Source organism: Hypanus sabinus, chromosome 2, assembly GCF_030144855.1.
Source record: "Hypanus sabinus isolate sHypSab1 chromosome 2, sHypSab1.hap1, whole genome shotgun sequence".
Classification (NCBI taxonomy): domain Eukaryota; kingdom Metazoa; phylum Chordata; class Chondrichthyes; order Myliobatiformes; family Dasyatidae; genus Hypanus; species Hypanus sabinus.
In genome coordinates, this window is record NC_082707.1 from 30,734,348 (window position 1) to 30,753,401 (window position 19,054).

General features: G+C 45.9%; 1 protein-coding gene across 3 annotated transcripts in view; it reads left to right on the forward strand.

Moving 5' to 3' along the window:
* The window catches only part of LOC132407605 (uncharacterized), a 134,723-nt gene extending 116,086 nt beyond the window's left edge, over positions 1 to 18,637 (forward strand). For all 3 annotated transcript variants that reach the window (XM_059994370.1, XM_059994379.1, XM_059994360.1), the window contains exon 11: positions 16,605 to 18,637. In XM_059994370.1, the coding sequence (XP_059850353.1) occupies positions 16,605 to 16,616 (12 nt within the window). In that variant the 3' untranslated portion in view covers positions 16,617 to 18,637. The remainder of the gene's footprint in view (positions 1 to 16,604) is intronic.
* Positions 18,638 to 19,054: the final 417 nt, after the last annotated feature.

The window sequence follows — 19,054 nt, forward strand, 5'->3', positions numbered from 1 at the left end:
TCTGAGAAAAATGAGGAAGGTGCAGGACATCTGTATTCCAAAAATGAAGTAATATTCAAATGATAAAATAGGGCAACTGTAGCTGACATGTGAAGTCAAAGCTATTGTAAAAGTAAAAGAGAGGGCATACAACAAAGCAAAAATTAATGGGAAGATAGAGATTGGGAGGTTTTTAAAAACCTACAGAAGCAACTAAAAAAATCATTACAAAGGAAAAGATGAAATATGAAAGCAAGCTAGCAAATAATATCAAAGTGGATAGAAAAATGTTTTTTCAAGTAAAAGAGAAAGATGAGAGTGGATGCAGGACCGCTAGAAAATGAGGCAGGAGAAATAATAACAGGGGACAAGGAGATGGCTTTAGAATTAAATGAGTATTTTTCATCAGTCTTCTCCGTGGAAGGCACTAGCAGTATGTCTGATGTTGTAGTGTGTGAAGGAAGAGAAGTGGGTGCAGTTACTGTTACAAGAGAGAAGGTGCTCAAGAAACTGCAGGACCTAAAGATTTATAAGTCACCCAGACCAGATGAACTGCACCCTAGGGTTCTGAAAGAGGTAGCATTAGAGATTGTAGTGGCATTAGAAATGATCTTTAAAAAATCATTGGACTCTGGCATGTTGTCAGAGGACTGGAAAATTATAAATGTTACTCAACTCTTTAAGAAAGGTGGAAGGCAGCAGAAAGGAAATTATAGACCAGTTAACCTGACCTTAGTGGTTGGGAAGATGTTAGAGACAATTTTTAAGGATGAGGTGATGGAGTACTTGGTGACACAGGACAAGATAGTACAAAGTCAGCATGGTTTCCTTCAGGGAAAATCCTGCCTGATGAACCTGTTGGAATTCTTTGAGGTGATTACATGTAGGATAGATAAAGAGGATGCAGGGGATGTTGTATATTTGGACTTTCAGAAAGCCTTTGACAAGGTGCCACACATAAGGCTGCTTACCAAGTTAGCAGCCCAAGACATTACAGGAAAGTTACTAACATGGTTAAAGCAATGGCTGATTGGTAGGAGGCAGCAAGCGGGAATAAAAGGATCCTTATCTGGTTGGCTGCCAGTGACTAGTGGTGTTCCGTAGGGGTCAGTGTTGGGACCACTTGTTTTTATGCTGTATATAAATTACTTAGATACTGGAATAGATGGCTTTGTTGCCAAGTTTGCAGATGATATGAAGATTGGTAGAGGGGCAGGTAGTGTTGAGGAAACAGGTAAGTTGCAGGACTTAGATTAAGAGAAAGGGCAAGAAAGTAACAAATTAAATACAATGTTGGAAAATGCATGGTCATATACTTTGGTAGTAGAAATAAATGTGTGGACTATTTTCTAAATGGGGAGAAACTCCAGGAATCTGAGATGCAGAGGGGTTTGGGAGTCCTTGTGCAGAACACCCTGAAGGTTAACTTGCAGGTTGAGTAGGTGATGAGGAAGGCAAATGCCATGTTAGCATTCATTTCAAGAGGTCTAGAATACAAGAGCAAGGATGCGATGCTGAGAATTTATATGACACTGGTGAGGCCTCACCTTGAGTATTGTGAACAGTTTTGGGCCCTTCATCTTAGAAAAGATGTGCTGGCATTGGAGAGGGTCCAGAGGAGGATCACAAGGATGATTCCAGGAATGAAAGGGTTATCATTTGAGGAACATTTGATGGCTCTGGGTCTGTACTCACTGGAATTCAGAAGGATGAGAGGGGATCTCATTGAAACCTTTCGAATGTTGAAAGGCCTAGACAATTAGATGTGGAAAGGATGTTTCCCATGGTGGGAGAGTCTAGGACAAGAGGGCACAGCCTCAGGATAGAAGAGCGCCCTTTCAAAACAGAGATGCAGAGAAATTTCTTTAGCGGAAGAGTGGTGAATTTGTGGAATTTGTTGCTACATACAGCTGTGGAGGCCAGGTTGCTGGGTGTATTTAAGGCTGAGATTGATAGGTTTTTGATTGGACATGGCAGCAAAGATTACTGGGAGAAGGCCAGAAACTGGGGTTAAAGAAGAGAGAGAAAAAAGGATCAGCCATGATTGAATGGTGGAGCAGACTCAGTGGGCCGGATGGCCTAATTCTGCTCCTATGTCTTATGGTCTTATGGTCTAACACTCATTTTGTGATGGAATGTATTAAAAATACAAAAGCATCTGTGGTTGAGGAACTTAGCAGGCCAGGTCCCGATGAAAGGTCTCGGTCCAAAATGTCAACTGTTTACTCTTTTCCATAGATTCCGCCTGACCTACTGAGTTCCTCCTGCATTTTTGTGTGTGTTGCTTGGATTTCCAGCATCTGCAGAATATCTCGTGTTTGTGGAACAACAGGAGGAATGGGTTGTCTCGAGTGGAACTGGGCAATCCCTGGCTCACAGCAGGTACTATCCAGACAGTGGTTAGTCTGCTGAGTGCAGTATATTCCATGGACATGGGACGAGCGAGAGAGCTGGGCCGTAAAGCATTGCCACCATAAATCCATCTTTGCTGTGTTAACTGTACATGCCTGAAATAATCTTGCAAAGATTAACTTAAAGTTTTACAGATTATCACATGTGAGATGTGTCATTTGCATCAATGACCAACACAGTCCAGGATGTACTGGGGGCAGCCCACAAGTGTCAACTTGCTCCCAGCACCAACATAGCATGCCTATACCCTACTGACTCTAAAGCATACATTTTTTCCAAGGACGTACAGTTAGTGTTAGTGAGTTGTGAGCAGGCTCTGTTGGTGCTGGAAGCACAGCAACACTTGAGGGCTGCTCAGCACAACCCTCGATGATTTGATTGGACTCTATTGGTGCATTTCTCGACATGTTTCAAAATACGAGTCAAATAAATCTTTTAAAAATATTTCAAACGAGAAAAGATCCTCAAATGTCGGAAATCCAAGCAACACACACAAAATGCCGGAGGAACCCAGCAGGCCTGGCAGCATCAATGGAAAAGAGTACAGTCAACACTTCAGGCTGAAACCCTGGAGGACTGGAGAAAAAAGCTGAGGAGTAGATTTAAAAGGTGGGGGGAGGGGAGAGAGAAACAAAAGGTGATAGGTGAAACCTGAAGGGGGAGGGATGAAGTGAACAGCTGGGGAGTTGCTTGGTGAAAGGGACAGAAAGCCATGGGAAAAAGAAAAGGGGGGAGGAGCACCAGAGGGAAACAGTGGACGGGCAAGGAGATCAGGTGAGAGAGGGAAAAGGGGATGGGAAATGGTGAAGGGGTGTGTGGGGGACATTACTGGAAGTTTGAGAAATCAACGTTCATGCCATCAGGTTGAAGGTGACCCAAACGGAATATGAGGTGTTGTTCCTCCAACCTAAGCATAGCCTCATCATGACAATGGAGAAGGCCATGGAAGAGCATATTGGAATTGGTTTGTGAAATGGAATTAAAATGGGTGGCCACTGGGAGATCCTGCTTTCTCTGGCTGATGGAGTGTAGGTGCTCGGCGAAGCAGTCTCCCAATCTATGCTGGGTCTCACTGATACACAGGAGGCCACACCGGGAGCACCAGCTTCGTCATTTGATACTATAATTTTGTTGTTGCATATTTACAATTACTAGTCCCTCATTTCAACACTATTTTATAATCATATGTCTCCTGCATATGGTCTTTCTGGGCCTTTAATTAATTAATCTTACAATTGGTTGGAGAATAATACATTTAAAAAAAACAAGGAAATACAGAAATATAGATATTAATTGCTCATTTCAAATTGCATGCTTCAATTTCAAGCTAAGCAGGACTGATGCTTAATGATGGTTATTTACAGTACCTAAAGATGGACAAGCATCAAGACACTCAGAACTAAAGTTTTTGTGGCACTTAAGCAAGGACCAAAATGCAGTACACTACTGACAAAGCTGTTCTCCAACCATATAAAGTTAAAAATGTTATGTCAGAAGTGAAGTAGAAAGAAAAGGAAATATTGAAAGCCACACAAATGAATAGTAAACACAAGAGATTCTGCAGATGCTGGAAATCCAAAGCAACACACAAAATGTTGGAGGAACTCAGCAGGCTGGACAGGACTTATGAGGGGAGGGATAAACAGTTGGAATTTTGGGCTGAGATCCTTCATCAGAACTGGAAAGTAAGGAGGAAAAAGCCAGAATAAAAAGGTGGGGGGAGAGAAAGTTGGACAAGCTAATAGGTGAAGCCAAATGAGGTGGAAGGTGGGTGGGTAGTAGAGGGAGAATGAAGAAAGAAACTGGGAGGTGATAGGGTAATTGATGCACCTTCAATTACTCTAAAAGACTGGAAGTAGAGTAAATACCGAAAGGCTTTTATTAACAGTAAAATGGATCCACGTCCATGTTGTATGTCTGTCCTGGACTGTGGGAGGAGCAGTGACACAATCACCTTTATTCAGGGGTCTGTGGGAGGAGCCACAGGAGCAGTCAGCAGAGGGGCGTGTCCAGGCATGTCCAGACAGATAGCCCAGTTACAACCTATATACGTGGTTTACCGCAGTAATGTAACATGGGCATTGTTGTCTGTTTTCTTGGTCAGGACTGCAGTTTGTCTCCGTGTGTAGACTGATGGATAAGAATAAGTTATAAGGGTGGTAATCATTCCAAATTCTAAGGTAACTGATTAGTGAAGAAAAGCAAATTATGAACATTCTGTTCTCCTTAGAATAAGAGCTAAAGAGGAGTTAACTTCAAATTTAATGAAAGAGCTTGACAGGGTTGTCAGTGTAATTTTGGAGATGTTACTGGTGCTGTAAAGCACTACACTAACTGAGACACTACCGTGCAGCCTGACGCCACCACATTACAGGGATATCCAAATCTATCTCAAGAAATCTGATCAAGTGTTGGCTATGTAACCGGGACGATTACAATTTCAAGAGAGAACTTGTATGTTTTGAATTATGAAATAATTTATGGAAAGGTTTATGGAAAATACTGCCAACACACACTAAATGTTGGTGGAACTCAGCAGGCCAGGCAGCATCTATGGAAAAAAAATACAATCAAAGTATCAGATGAATCGACGACGGGTCTCGGCCTGAAACGTCGACTGTACTTTTTTCCATAGGTGCTGCCTGGCCTGCTCAGTTCCTCTAGCGTTGTGTGTGTGTGTTGCTTGGATTTCCAGCGTCTGCTGATTTTCTCTTGTTTGCGATTGGAAAATACTGCCATCTTCTGTAGCACAGGAACTAAACAAGCTTTTATCACAGAATTAATTAAAATTGATTTACCAAAGGGTGGAGTGATAGTCAAAGTCAAAGTCCATTTTACTGTCATGCACACAAGTCGATGTATTAATAGAAACAATGAAAAACTTAGTGGCAGCAGCAGTATGAGAGGTATGGAGAGAAAGCAGGTACGGGGTTCTGAGTTGGATGATCAGCCACGATCATACTGAATGGCGGTGCAGGCTCGAAGGGCCAAATGGCCTACTCCTGCACCTATTTTCTATGTTTCTATGTACAGGCACATGGCATCTATAAGCAGCATTGACAAGAGGAGTATTAATTACATGCAACTTTTACAAGAAGGAAAACAATCGCAACAAAAAAAATGTCCATTGTAGTGCAAAGTGGTCATGGTGTTCCTAAACTGTAGTGACTTACATTTTACTGGTTTGTTTAAGAACTAAATGGTTGAAGGGAAGTAGCTGTTGGTTGAACCTGGTGGTTTGGGACTTTTAGGACTTCTGGGACTTAAGGCTTTTGTACCCTCTGGGCAGAGTCCACTATTCTCTGTAGCTTCTTACGTTCTTGTGCGTACAAATTGCTCCACCAGATCATGATGCAGCTAGTCAGGATACTTACAAAAGTGCATCTATAGAAGTTTATCAGAGTGTTTGGTGTCAAGCTGAACCTCCTTAACCTCCTAAGAAAATAAAGACATTGGCACACCTCCCTGGTGATTGCATTACTAAACGAGGCCATTGGAATAGTTAGTGCCCAGGAATTTAAAGCTGCTGACTCTCTCTGGCAACAGTCCCCCTCTGTAGACTGATGTACATTCAGCCTCCTTCCCCTTCCTGAAGTTAACAGTCAGCCCTGTCGTTTTGCTGATGTTGAGTGAGAGGTTGTTAGTGTGGCATTACTCAAGCAGATGTCCTGTTTCTCTCTGGTTAAGTGACTCATCACCACCTATGATTCATCCACCAGCAGTCATTAATCATCAATGAATGTGAAGAAGGTGTCAGAGCTGTACTTCACCACACGGCCTTTTGTATAGAGACCAGAGTGAGAGACGATACACGTAGCCTTGAGGCGCACCTGCGCTGATGATCAGCAAGGCAGAGGTGTTGTTACTAGTCCTGTCAGATTGACGTCCACTGACGAGTAAATTGTGTATCCAAATGCAGGGTGAGGTACAGAGGCCTAGGATGTGAATCTTTGTGATGAGTTTGGATGGACTGATTGTGTTGAATGAGCCTGACGTATATGAGTTCTTGTTCCATAACAGAATAAAAAGCTAGCAAATTCACATCTGCTGTTAACCTGTCGTGGAGGTAGGCAAATTGGAGCAAATCCAGGCCATTGATGGGGCAGCGGTTGACTCCTGCCATAGTCAACCACTCAAAACACGCAGTGAGTATAGGGAGTTAGGGAAGAGGCTAAAGAGCAGGATCTCCAAGATAGTAATCTCTGTATTGCTCCAAGTACCACGTGTTAGTCAGGGCAGGAATAGGACAATGGTACAGATGAAAGGGGGGCAGAGGAAATGGTGCTGGGGGCAGAGTTTCGGATTTCTCTGTGATTGGGATCTCTTCTGGGAAGTTATAATCTGTACCAAACAGGACAGGTTGCACCTGAACCCAAGGGAGACCAATATCCTTGCAGGCAGGTTTACTGAAACTATTGTGGTGGGTATAAACTAAGTTGGAAGGGGGATGGGAAGCAGAGTGATAGGGCTGAGGATGGGACAGTTGGTATACAAGTAGAAGCAGTGTGTAGTGAGACAGTGAGGAAGAACAAGTAGATGGTAGGGTAAAATTCCAGGCACTGGGATGAGTTGAAATGTAACATTGGGGAAAAAGTTGAAAAGGGGGATGAATGCAAGACTGAAGGTGTTATATTTGAATGCACGCAATATACAGAATAACGTAGATGATCTTGTAGCACAGTAAGAGATTGCTGCATATGATGTCGTGGGCATCACTGAGCCATGGCTGAAAGAAGATCATAGTTGAGAACTTAAATCTGAGGATAAACACATTATATTGAAAGGACAGGCAGGTGGGCAGAGGGGCTGGGGTGGCTCTGTTGGTAAAAAAATGAAATCAAATCCTTAGAAAGAGGTGATATAGAATCAGATGTTATAGAATCATTGTGGTAGAGTTAAGAAACTGCAAGGGTAAAAAGACCCTGAAGGCAGATATATACAGGCACTGAACTGTAGACAGGATGTGAGTTATAAATTTCAACGGGAAATAGAAAAGGCATGTAATAAGGGCAATGTTATGATAGTCACGGGGGTTTCAATATGCAGGTAGATTGGGAAAATTAGATTGACACTGGATCCCAAAAATAGAAATTTGTAGAATGCCTATGAGGTGGCTTTTGTCTTTGGTGTTGAGTGTTGTATGATGAACCAGATTTGATTAAGGAGTTTATGGTAATGGAACACTTAGAAGGCAGTGATCGTGATATGATAGAATTCACCCTGCAGTTTGAGAGAGAGAAGCTAAAGTCAGATGTATCAGTATTACAGTGAAGTAAAGTGATTTATAGAGACATGAGAGAGGAACTGGCCGAGGTTGATTGGAAGATGGCAGAACAGCAATGGATGGGGATTCTGGGGGCAATTCAGAAGGCGCAAGATTGATTCATCTCAAAGATGAAGAAGTATTCTAAAAAGAGGATGAGACAACCATGCCTGACCCAACACAGCAGAAAAGGAAAAGAGACAGCATATAATATAGCAAAAATTTGTGTGAAGTTAGAACATTACAATGCTTTTAAAAACCAACAGAAGGCAACTAAATAAACACCATAAGGAGAGAAAAGATGAAATATGAAGATAAGTTAGCCTTTACTATCATAGATATCAAAAGTTTTTGCAGATATATTGTTACATATCCCGTAACTGGATAACTTACCAGCAAAGATAGAGAGGTCCGTTGAAGTCTGAGGTCACTATTTTCAAATGTTTTTATTTATAAAGGGGCACAAAAGTAAGATTAATACAAACATCCAGATAATATATGTCGTCAATACTCAATCTAAAGCGCGGGTATAGTAATAATCATCATTAAGGAATAATCTCGACTGTTGTCTAGGGGATAATATATTGTCCGTTGGAAATATAAAAGTCACTCAGAAGTCTGCAGGCTTCAGTCTTTTTGGGGAATCGCTGGGTTTCACGTGTTTTAGAGAGATTGGTGAGAAAAGGAAAAAAACTTGCCCGGGTCTTTATGAAGCCACTCCGTTAAATCAGGGGAGCATTGTTTCCCCGTTGTTAGTTCGAAGTCCTTCTCAGTATTATCAGCCACCCGCTCCCCTGGCAAAGGAGTTAGGAGCGCACGTGGCGTTGAATGGCTTCCAGCTATTACGGGAGCACTGAGCGAGGGTGTCCTTCTGGTGCATCGCTGGGGTACTGCCTCCTGCAGTCCCCTTTTATCTTGACTTGCAGAGTTGTAGATGTCCATCAAAGTAGGGTGATGCAATTCCCACCCCCACATTGCCCGAGGGTGTCCATATCCATGGTAGCTGTCACGTAGCAGGGGCATGCACGTCACACAGGTGCCTCTAAGAACAATGGCCAAAACCATAGCATTGTCTCTCACTTCCTGGGTCAGAGACCCGAATTAATAGCGATCTTGCGATTCTCCGGAAGGAGGGAGCTGCTCCCGCCCCTTCGGCCCCTCAGAGCTGTGGTACATTCATAACAATATAAAGAGTAAGAGAGATGAGAGTGGATACCGGACCACTGGAAAATTATACTGGAGAGGTAGTAAGTGGGGCAAAGAAATGAGAATGAACTTATTAAGTATCTTTTCTCAGTCTTCACTGAGGAAGGTATTAGCAGGATGCCAGCGTGGTTGGGAAACTGAAAGCTCTGAAGGTACATAAATCATCTGGACCAGATGGCATGTTCCCCAGGATTCTGAAACAGGTAACTGAAGAGATTGTGGAGGTATTCATAATGATTGTTCAAGAATCACTAGATTCAAGAAGGGAGAGAGGCAAAAGGGAGAGAGAAAGCAAATTATAAGCCAGTTAGCGTGACTTCAGTGGTTGGGAAGATATTAGAGTCGATTATTAAGACTGAAGTTTCGGGTACTTGGAGGCGTGTGATAAAGTAGGCCAAAGCCAGCATGGTTTCCTTATGGGGAAATTTTGCCTGACAAATCTGTTGGAATTCTTTGAGGAAATAACAGGAAAGATAGACTTGGATTTTCAAAAGGCTTTTGGCAAGGTGCTACATGTGAGGCTGCTTATCAAGAAAAGGGCCCTTAGTATTACAGGAAAGATACTAGCATGGATAGAAGATTGGCTTACTGGCAGGAAGCAAAGGGTCAGAATAAAGATGGCCTATTCTGGTTGGCTGCTGGTGACTAGTGGTATTCCGCAGAGGTCGGTATTGGAACCACTTCGTTTCCCGTTATATGTCAATGATGTGGATGATGGAATTGATGGCTTTGTGGCCAAGTTGGCAGACAGCAAAGACAGGAGGAGGGTCAGGGTGTGTTGAGGAAGCAGTCAGTCGGCAGAAGGACTTGGACAGATTAGGAGAATGGGCAGAGAAGTGGCAGATAGAATATTGTGTAGGGAAGTGAATGGCCATGCACTTGGGTAGCAGGAATAAAGGCATAGACTATTTTCTAAATGGGGAGAGTATTCAAAAATGAAAGGTGCACAGGGACTTAGGAGTTCCCATGCAGGATTCCCTAAAGTTTAATTTGCAGGTTGAGTAGGTGGTAAGGGAGTCAAAAGCAATGTTAGTATTCATTTTGACAGGACTAGAATATAAAAGCAAGGATGTAATAATGAGGCTGTAGCGGTGTGCTACAAGCAGCGCTAAAATTACGACACGGAGTCGGTAACTGCAGTCGAAGGAAAAACTTTATTCGAAAACTTCAGCCTCACTTTTAAGCCTCTGTCAACCGGCCCCCCATGGCGAAGAGGCTCCAAAGCTCTGTGCTCGCAAACCCCCGTAGGCTATCTAATTGTGAGTCGGTTCGGATACGCTAGGAAATGAGGCGCTACATAACCCCCCCCCCCAGAACCGGCGATACACCCCCCAATGTCCACAGCCTGGGCCAGAACCTGCTTGGGAGGTCGGCCTCTGCGCCGAGGCGCCGGAAACTCGGCCGGTTGCGCCAGGTCCACATGGGCCGGCTTGAGGCGGTCCACCGTGAAAACCTCCTCCTTCCCCCCAACGTCCAGCACGAACGTGGACCCGTTGTTCCGGAGCACCGTAAACGGCCCCTCGTATGGCCGCTGCAGCGGTGGCCGATGCCCGCCCCTTCGCACAAACACAAACTTACAGTTCCGTAGGTCTTTGGGTACGCAGGTCGGGTGCCGCCCATGCTGTGAAGTGGGTATGGGGGCCAGGTTACCGAGCTTCTCGCGAAGTCTGCCCAGGACTGCAGCGGGTTCTTCCTCTTGCCCCCTCGGGGCTGGTAGGAACTCCCCGGGGACGGCCAGGGGCGCGCCGTACACCAACTCGGCCGACGAGGCGTGCAGGTCGTCCTTGGGCGCTGTGCGGATGCCGAGAAGGACCCAGGGAAGCTCGTCCGCCCAGTTGGCTCCTCGCAGGCGGGCCATGAGGGCCGACTTCAGGTGACGGTGGAAACGCTCCACTAGCCCGTTCGACTGTGGGTGGTAGGCAGTGGTGTGGTGCAGCTGAGTCCCCAAAAGGCTGGCCATAGCTGACCACAGGCTGGAGGTGAACTGGGCGCCTCTGTCGGAGGTAATGTGGGCTGGTACACCAAAGCGGGATATCCAGGTGGCGAGCAGGGCTCGGGCGCAAGATTCGGAGGTGGTGTCGGTGAGCGGGACCGCCTCTGGCCATCTTGTGAACCGGTCCACGATAGTCAGGAGGTAACGCGCTCCGCGCGACACTGGCAGGGGGCCCACGATATCCACATGAATGTGGTCGAAACGCCGGTGGGCGGGATGGAACTGCTGCGGTGGGGCTTTGGTGTGCCGCTGAACCTTGGCCGTCTGGCAGTGCATGCACGTTCTGGCCCATTCACTGACCTGTTTGCGGAGACCGCGCCCGAGCCCTGCTCGCCACCTGGATATCCCGCTTTGGTGTACCAGCCCACATTACCTCCGACAGAGGCGCCCAGTTCACCTCCAGCCTGTGGTCAGCTATGGCCAGCCTTTTGGGGACTCAGCTGCACCACACCACTGCCTACCACCCACAGTCGAACGGGCTAGTGGAGCGTTTCCACCGTCACCTGAAGTCGGCCCTCATGGCCCGCCTGCGAGGAGCCAACTGGGCGGACGAGCTTCCCTGGGTCCTTCTCGGCATTCGCACAGCGCCCAAGGACGACCTGCACGCCTCGTCGGCCGAGTTGGTATACGGCGCGCCCCTGGCCGTCCCCGGGGAGTTCCTACCAGCCCCGAGGGGGCAAGAGGAAGAACCCGCTGCAGTCCTGGGCAGACTTCGCGAGAAGCTCGGTAACCTGGCCCCCATACCCACTTCACAGCATGGGCGGCACCCGACCTGCGTACCCAAAGACCTACGGAACTGTAAGTTTGTGTTTGTACGAAGGGGCGGGCATCGGCCACCGCTGCAGCGGCCATACGAGGGGCCGTTTACGGTGCTCCGGAACAACGGGTCCACGTTCGTGCTGGACGTTGGGGGGAAGGAGGAGGTTTTCACGGTGGACCACCTCAAGCCGGCCCATGTGGACCTGGCGCAACCGGCCGAGTTTCCGGCGCCTCGGCGCAGAGGCCGACCTCCCAAGCAGGTTCTGGCCCAGGCTGTGGACATTGGGGGGTGTATCGCCGGTTCTGGGGGGGGGTTATGTAGCGCCTCATTTCCTAGCGTATCCGAACCGACTCACAATTAGATAGCCTACGGGGGTTTGCGAGCACAGAGCTTTGGAGCCTCTTCGCCATGGGGGGCCGGTTGACAGAGGCTTAAAAGTGAGGCTGAAGTTTTCGAATAAAGTTTTTCCTTCGACTGCAGTTACCGACTCCGTGTCGTAATTTTAGCGCTGCTTGTAGCACACCGGCGTGTACCAGTCTCTTCCTGGGCAGGTCAACCAGCAGGCTGTGAGCTCGCAAAAAATCCGCACCCAGAAGCGGTTGGGCTACGGCGGCCAGTGTGAAGTCCCACGTGAACTGGCTGGGGCCGAACAGTAGCTGCACCTGACGGGTGCCATAGGTCCTTACTGTGCTGCCATTCACGGCCCTCAGGGGGGGACCCGGTGCCCTGCTGCGGGTGTCGTAACTCGTCGGAGGTAAAACGCTGATCTCAGCCCCAGTATCGACCAAAAACCGGCGTCCCGACCTTCTATCCCACACATACAGGAGGCTATCCCGATGGCCAGCCGCCGTAGCCATCAGCGGCGGCTGGCCCTGGCGTTTCCCGGGAACTTGCAGGGCGGGCGGCAACGGCGGGCTTCTGCGCCCCACCGCTGGTGGTAGAAGCACCAGTGGTCATTGGGCCGGGGGTTAGTGGGCTCTGCGGCCGGGCCTGGACTGGTTTGCTGCCGGGAGCGTGGCTGGGAGATCTGTGCGATGGACGCCCCGCTCACCTTTTTGGCGTTCCACAGCAAGTCCGCCCGGGCTGCCACCTTCCGGGGGTCACTGAAATCCGCGTCGGACAGCAGCAGGCGTATGTCCTCGGGCAGCTGCTCCAGGAATGCCTGCTCAAACATGAGGCCTGTGTGTCCCTTGGCCAGAGACAACATCTCATTCATTAAAGCCGATGGAGGTCTGTCGCCCAAGACCTCCAGGTGCAGTAAACGGGCAGCCCGCTCGCGCCGTGAGAGTCCGAAAGTCCTGAGGAGCAGGGCTTTGAATTCCGTGTACTTGCCGTCTGCCGGGGGCGACTGTACGAACTCCGCGACCTGGGCAGCTGTGTCCTGGTCGAGGGAGCCCACCACGTAGTAGTAGCGGGTGTCTTCTGAGGTGATCCGGCGAACGTGGAATTGGGCTTCGGCTTGCTGGAACCATAGGTCCGGGCGCTGTGTCCAGAAACCCGGCAGTTTCAACGAAACCGCATGAACAGAGGCGGCGTCGGTCATTTCTGGTCCAAAAATCGTTTGGACCGTCGGGGTCACCAATTGTAGCGGTGTGCTACAAGCAGCGCTAAAATTACGACACGGAGTCGGTAACTGCAGTCGAAGGAAAAACTTTATTCGAAAACTTCAGCCTCACTTTTAAGCCTCTGTCAACCGGCCCCCCATGGCGAAGAGGCTCCAAAGCTCTGTGCTCGCAAACCCCCGTAGGCTATCTAATTGTGAGTCGGTTCGGATACGCTAGGAAATGAGGCGCTACAAGGCTTTATAAGGCATTGGTCAGACCACACGGAATATTGTGAGTAGTTTTGGGCCCTTTACCTAAGGAAGGATGTGCTGGCATTGGAGAGGGTCCAGATGAATTTCACAAGAATGATTCCAAGAATGAAAGGGTAGCGTATGAGGATGTTTGAAGGCTCTGAGCCTGTATTCACTGTTTAGAAGAATGAGGGAGGATCTCACTGAAACCTATCAAATATTGAAAGGCCCAGATAGAGTGGATACGTTTCCTATAGTGAGTGGGTCTAGAACCAGAGGGCACAGCCTCAGAATAGAGTGACGTCCATGTAGAACAGAGATGAAGAGGAATTGCTGTACCCAAAATGTCATGAATCTGTGGAATTCATAGAGGTCAAGTCATTGAGTATGATTAAAGCAAATGTTGACAGGTTCTTGGTGAGTAAGGGCATCAAAGTGATAGGAAGAAGTCAGGAGAATGTGGTTGAGAAGGATAACAAACCAGCCCTGATGGAATGGCAGAACAGACTTGAAGGGCTAAGTGGCCTAATTCTGCTCCTATCTCTTAAGGTCTTAATACAGTTGATGTGCTACTGGAGGGTAGTCACTGAAGCAAGTCACCATGCTCTTGATACAATAGATGCCTTTTTTAAGCAGGTGAGATCTTAAGACTGCAGAAGCGAGAGGTTGAGTATGTCCATAGATACTCCAGTCAGTTGGTCCACACAGTTCTTTAGTACTCAGCTAGGTATACCGTCAGGACAAGACGCCTCCCATGGATTCATCCTCTTGAAGGTTGCCCGGTTGTCATCCTCAGAGAATGAAATTACAGTGTCATGCAGAATGTGGGGGCTCATCCGGGTGTATCATTGTTCTACCTATGCATGCAAAAAAAGGCATTGATCTCATCTAGGAATGATGGGTTATTGCCACCCAATCTCACCTTGTAGGAAGTTACATTGTGCAAGCATTGGCACAACTGTGAGGTGTTCATCTGTGACTCCTGTTTAGTCCAAAATTGCCTCTGTGTGCTCACAATAGCCTCGCAGAGATTATACCTCAACTTCTGATATAACTCGTGGTTACCATCCCCAAACACAACAGATCTAGCCATCAGCAGATTATGAACCTACTGGTTCATGCAGGGTTTCTGGTTGGGAAAACTTGAATGTTTTGGTATGTACATACCCATCCACACTTACCCTTATGACTTTTATGATTACAACTTTCTCTGTTGCATTGATGGTTCTGTAAAATGCTGAAGTAAGCTCACTGCCACTTTATTAAGTAACCTGTACATCTGCTTGAAAATGCAAATATCTAATCAGCCAATCATGGTCAAGAGGTTCAGTTGTTGTTCAGACCAAACGTCAGGATGCGGAAGAAATTTGATCTAAGTGACTTTGTTAGTGAAATGTTTGTTGGTGCCAGATGGGGTCGTTTAAGTATCTCAAAAACTGATGATCTCCTGGGATTTTCACGAATAATTGTGTCTAGCATTTACAGAGGATGGTGCAATAAACAAAAAAAAATCTAACGAGTGGCAGTTCTGAAGGCAAAAAATGCCTTGTTAATGAGAGAGGGCAGAGGGAAGTTATCAGACCAGTTCAAGTTGACAGGAAGGTGACAGTGACCTAAATAACCATGTGTTATAACAGCGGTGTGCAGAAGAGCAGCTCTGATTGCACAACACACCAAACCTTGAAGTGGATGGGCTACAGCAGCAGAAGACCATGAACATACAGGAGGTACCTATAAAGTGGCCACTCAGTGAACACCTGAATTACAAGAATAAAAATAAAAGCTTTCTTTTTTCTTAAATGCAGCAAACAGCAATATTCTCCAAAGATCCCTTAGGATAAGAAGGGAATTGAGTCCAGTTTCTGATTATCCCTGCTGCAAATGCTCGTGACACTTTTCCATTTTCAGTCAAACTCCAACCAGGCCCATGCACATTCCCTCGCCATTGCTTGTGCACCCACGACTGTGTACAGACAGGCTCCCCTGCCCAACCTCGCTCAGTATCTTTCTATAGTTTATCTCAGGTGGCAGGGTTTGTACCTGGTGATTGGTGTTACAAATTTCACCGTTTGGTCAGACAGCATTTCTGACACAAGTATGCGACTTGGCACAGACAGGATAGCCAGAAGTTTCAAACAACATGTATACTTCATTTCTTCAAGGACTTAGATTATGCAAAGTAGCATTTCTTGTAGCAGCTTTGTCCACAACGAGCCACTGACCCAATGCTGTAGCTCTAATGTTACCAATCAACATTTTCCCAGCCCTTTTCCCAGGACTGAAGTGGCTAACACAAGAGGGCACAGTTTTGAGGTGCTTGGAAGTAGGTGCAGAGGAGATGTCAGGGATAAGTTTTTTATGCAGAGAGTAGTGAGTGCATGGAATGAGCTGCCGGCAATGGTGGTGAGGTGGATACAAAAGGGTCTTTGAAGAGACTCCTGGATAGGTACATGGAGCTCAGAAAAATAGAGAGCAATGGGTAACCTTAGGTAATTTCTAAAGTAAGTACTTGTTCAGCATAGCATTGTGTGCCGAAGGACCTGTATTGTGCTGTAGGTTTTCTATGTTTAACATGCATTGCATGGAATCAGAATCAGGTTTAATATCACTGGCATAAGTCATGAAATTTGTTAACTTTACTGCAGCAGTACAATGCGATCCATGATAATGGAGAGAAAAAAAATGTTGAATTGCAGTATATATGTGTGTGTATATATTAAATAAGTAGTGCAAAAAAAAAGTAGAGAGATAGTGTTCATGGGTTCACTGTCCATTCAGAAATTGGATGGCAGAGGGGAAGAAGCAGTTCCTGAATCATTGAGAGTGTGCCTTTGGGCTTCTGTACCTCCTTCCTGATGGTAGCAATGAGAAGAGGGCATGTCCTGAATGGTGGAGGTCCTTGATGATGGACACCACCTTTCTGTGACAATGGAGCCCATGATGGAGCTGACTAATTTTACAACTTTTCGCAGCTTACTTTGATCCTGGGCAGTAGCCCACACCCATAAAATGGTGATGTGGCCAGTTAGAATGCTCTCCATGGTATATCTGTGGAAAATTGCGAGTGTTTTAGGTGACATATCAAACCCCGAGGACCAGTAATTTTCACAAGTTACTGGAAACCAAGTTAAAGGCAGAAAATTTCTATACAGAGGGTCAGCAGCTGTTAATAATATTGATCTAATTTCTTTTACAGAAAAAGAAGTGATAAAATGAATCAGTGTCCTCCAGCAGTGCCAGATCCAATTCTACATCAAAGTTAATAGTCCAAATTCCTTATCAATGGTGTCATCAAAGAAGTTAGCCTCAAGGTTACAGACATAAAAATCTGCATCTGTTTCATGTTTCCAGAAAACTCTCGTACTCTTGTGGGAAAAAAGAAGTTTGTGTTGGATGACATACTCACTGTTCCCATCTAAAAGAAGATCTGAAGATTAAGTTTGTTTTGCATTCCTTTCTCCAAAATTCACTGTTGACCTGTTGCTGCAGAAAATTGGACCTTCTACTTCTGCCTCAAAGTGTCCGTCTTTAGAGACTGAGGAGCTTGTCACTTGGATTGTATTGAGTCCTGTGACTCATCCTTGGCCAAAGTTGGAAACTGGACCAGCCACACTACTCTTCATCTAAAGAAACAGGCCGGAGAATGAGTATTCCATAGCAAATGATTCATCAGTACCTTTCCAACGTCCACAAGGCTAAACTCAAGGCTGTAATAGAATAAATACAGGAGAGTCTGCATATGTTGACAATTTTTAGCAAGACACACAAAATACTTAAAGAACTCTGCAAGTCAGGCAGCATCTATGGAGAAGAATGAACAGTTGACATTTCCAGCCGTGACCCCTCATCAGGACTGGGAAAAGAGGTGGAAGAATCCAGAATAAGATGGTGGGGAGAGGGGAAGTCGTACAACCTGGCAAGTGATAAGTGAACCTCCATGAGGGGGAGGGGGGGGAGTGGAGGTCAGAATCTCTATCAGATTCCTCCTTTTTCAGCCTTCCATCTCATCCACCTATCACCGTCTTATTTCACCCCTCCTCCCCCGCCTGTACACCTTTACCTATCACCTATCACCTTCTTACTTCATCGCTCCTCCCCCGCCCGCACACCTTCACCCTAACACGCATGATTTCACCTATCACCCTCCAGCTGGTACCCCTCTCCTTCCCCCACCTTTATATTCTGGCTTCCGCCCTCTTCATTTCCAGTCCTGAGGAAGGGTCTCAGTCCACAACATCGACCGTTTATACCCCTCCATAGGCGTGCCTGACCTGCCGAGTTCCTCCAGTGTTTTGCGTGTGTTGCTGTAATAGAATATTCCCCAATTGTCTGGATGAACGAATTTAAGAATCATGCAGGCCAATGGGACCCATTTGATGACGCTATATCCACCAGTTCAAGCATTTCACCCCTGCACTACCAGCTCACTGGGACAGAGCTGTACGCCACCTATAAAATGCAGCACAGAAAATTACAAGCGTTTCTTTAATAAATCTAAAGCCACCAGCAGGATCAGGACATCAGTGGAATACTAACGCTATGTCCCATAATTTATGCATCAACCTGACTTGCAAAAGTATTGGCATGCCTACAGTGTCGCTGTCAAAATCCTCGCCCTTACGCACGCAGACCGCAGCAATGGAAGAAGTTGATTGGATACCATCTTTTCAGGAGCAAATCAGAATGAGGAATGAATGGAGTTCTGACCAACGATGTCTAAATCCTGTAAATCTTATGAATGATTTTAAAATATATACTCACATATTACAAATATGTGTACGTTTACCAAACCTCATTAGCTGGTGAAATAATCTTTTTTTGCCTCAGAGACCTACATGTAGCAATGGATTTGACTAAAGGCTGTGATTTCATTTGCAAAAGAAGTGCGGGGACTAATTCACAATGCCGGATTACAAATCACTTTTGATTTTCCTTATTTGTTACTTATTGCTAAGACTTTGTCAAAAAGATGAATGAAACATTACTCCTAAATAATGTAATGATTTGTAAAAGACAGCCTCCAAGTGTGGAATCATTTTTGACATACATAATTCAAAGAGCTTTCTAAAAGAAGTTTTTGAAATTATTCCACTTTTTCAGTTCCCTCTACAATATTACACTTTTTTGTGACTCAGAATGTAAAATAAATGCCAGACAAGAACAATATAAGCTGTAGAACTTTTGACTTTACCTGTAGGTTTTGATCGCAAAACAGTACCTAATAAAGTAGCTAAAGTGACCAATAGACTTTGATTTTTGTAGCTCAGTGTCTAGTTGATACTCATTTCATCAATACGACGAGCTACAGTTATTACTCAAAGGAAATGATTTTAAAATACTGTAGGTATTATTAACCTTTCACCAATTGTATGAGATTTTCCACAATTTGCTATCATTTTGGAAATGTTATAAGAAGCAATGAGACCACTATCAGGTCATTTTTAGCTTTCTTGGCAAATCACTCGAGTATGCAACGCTTTTCAAATGCTCCTTTCATCTTCTGGAACTGAGCAATACCATAAGTAGCCTTTTCAGGGTGTCTATTACGGAAGTGTTCCTGCCATCTTGTTGGTTTCATGGCTTCATTAGACAGTACCGTATTACAAATAAGACACATGGGGCGTCGCTGATCTGACGGGAATGGAA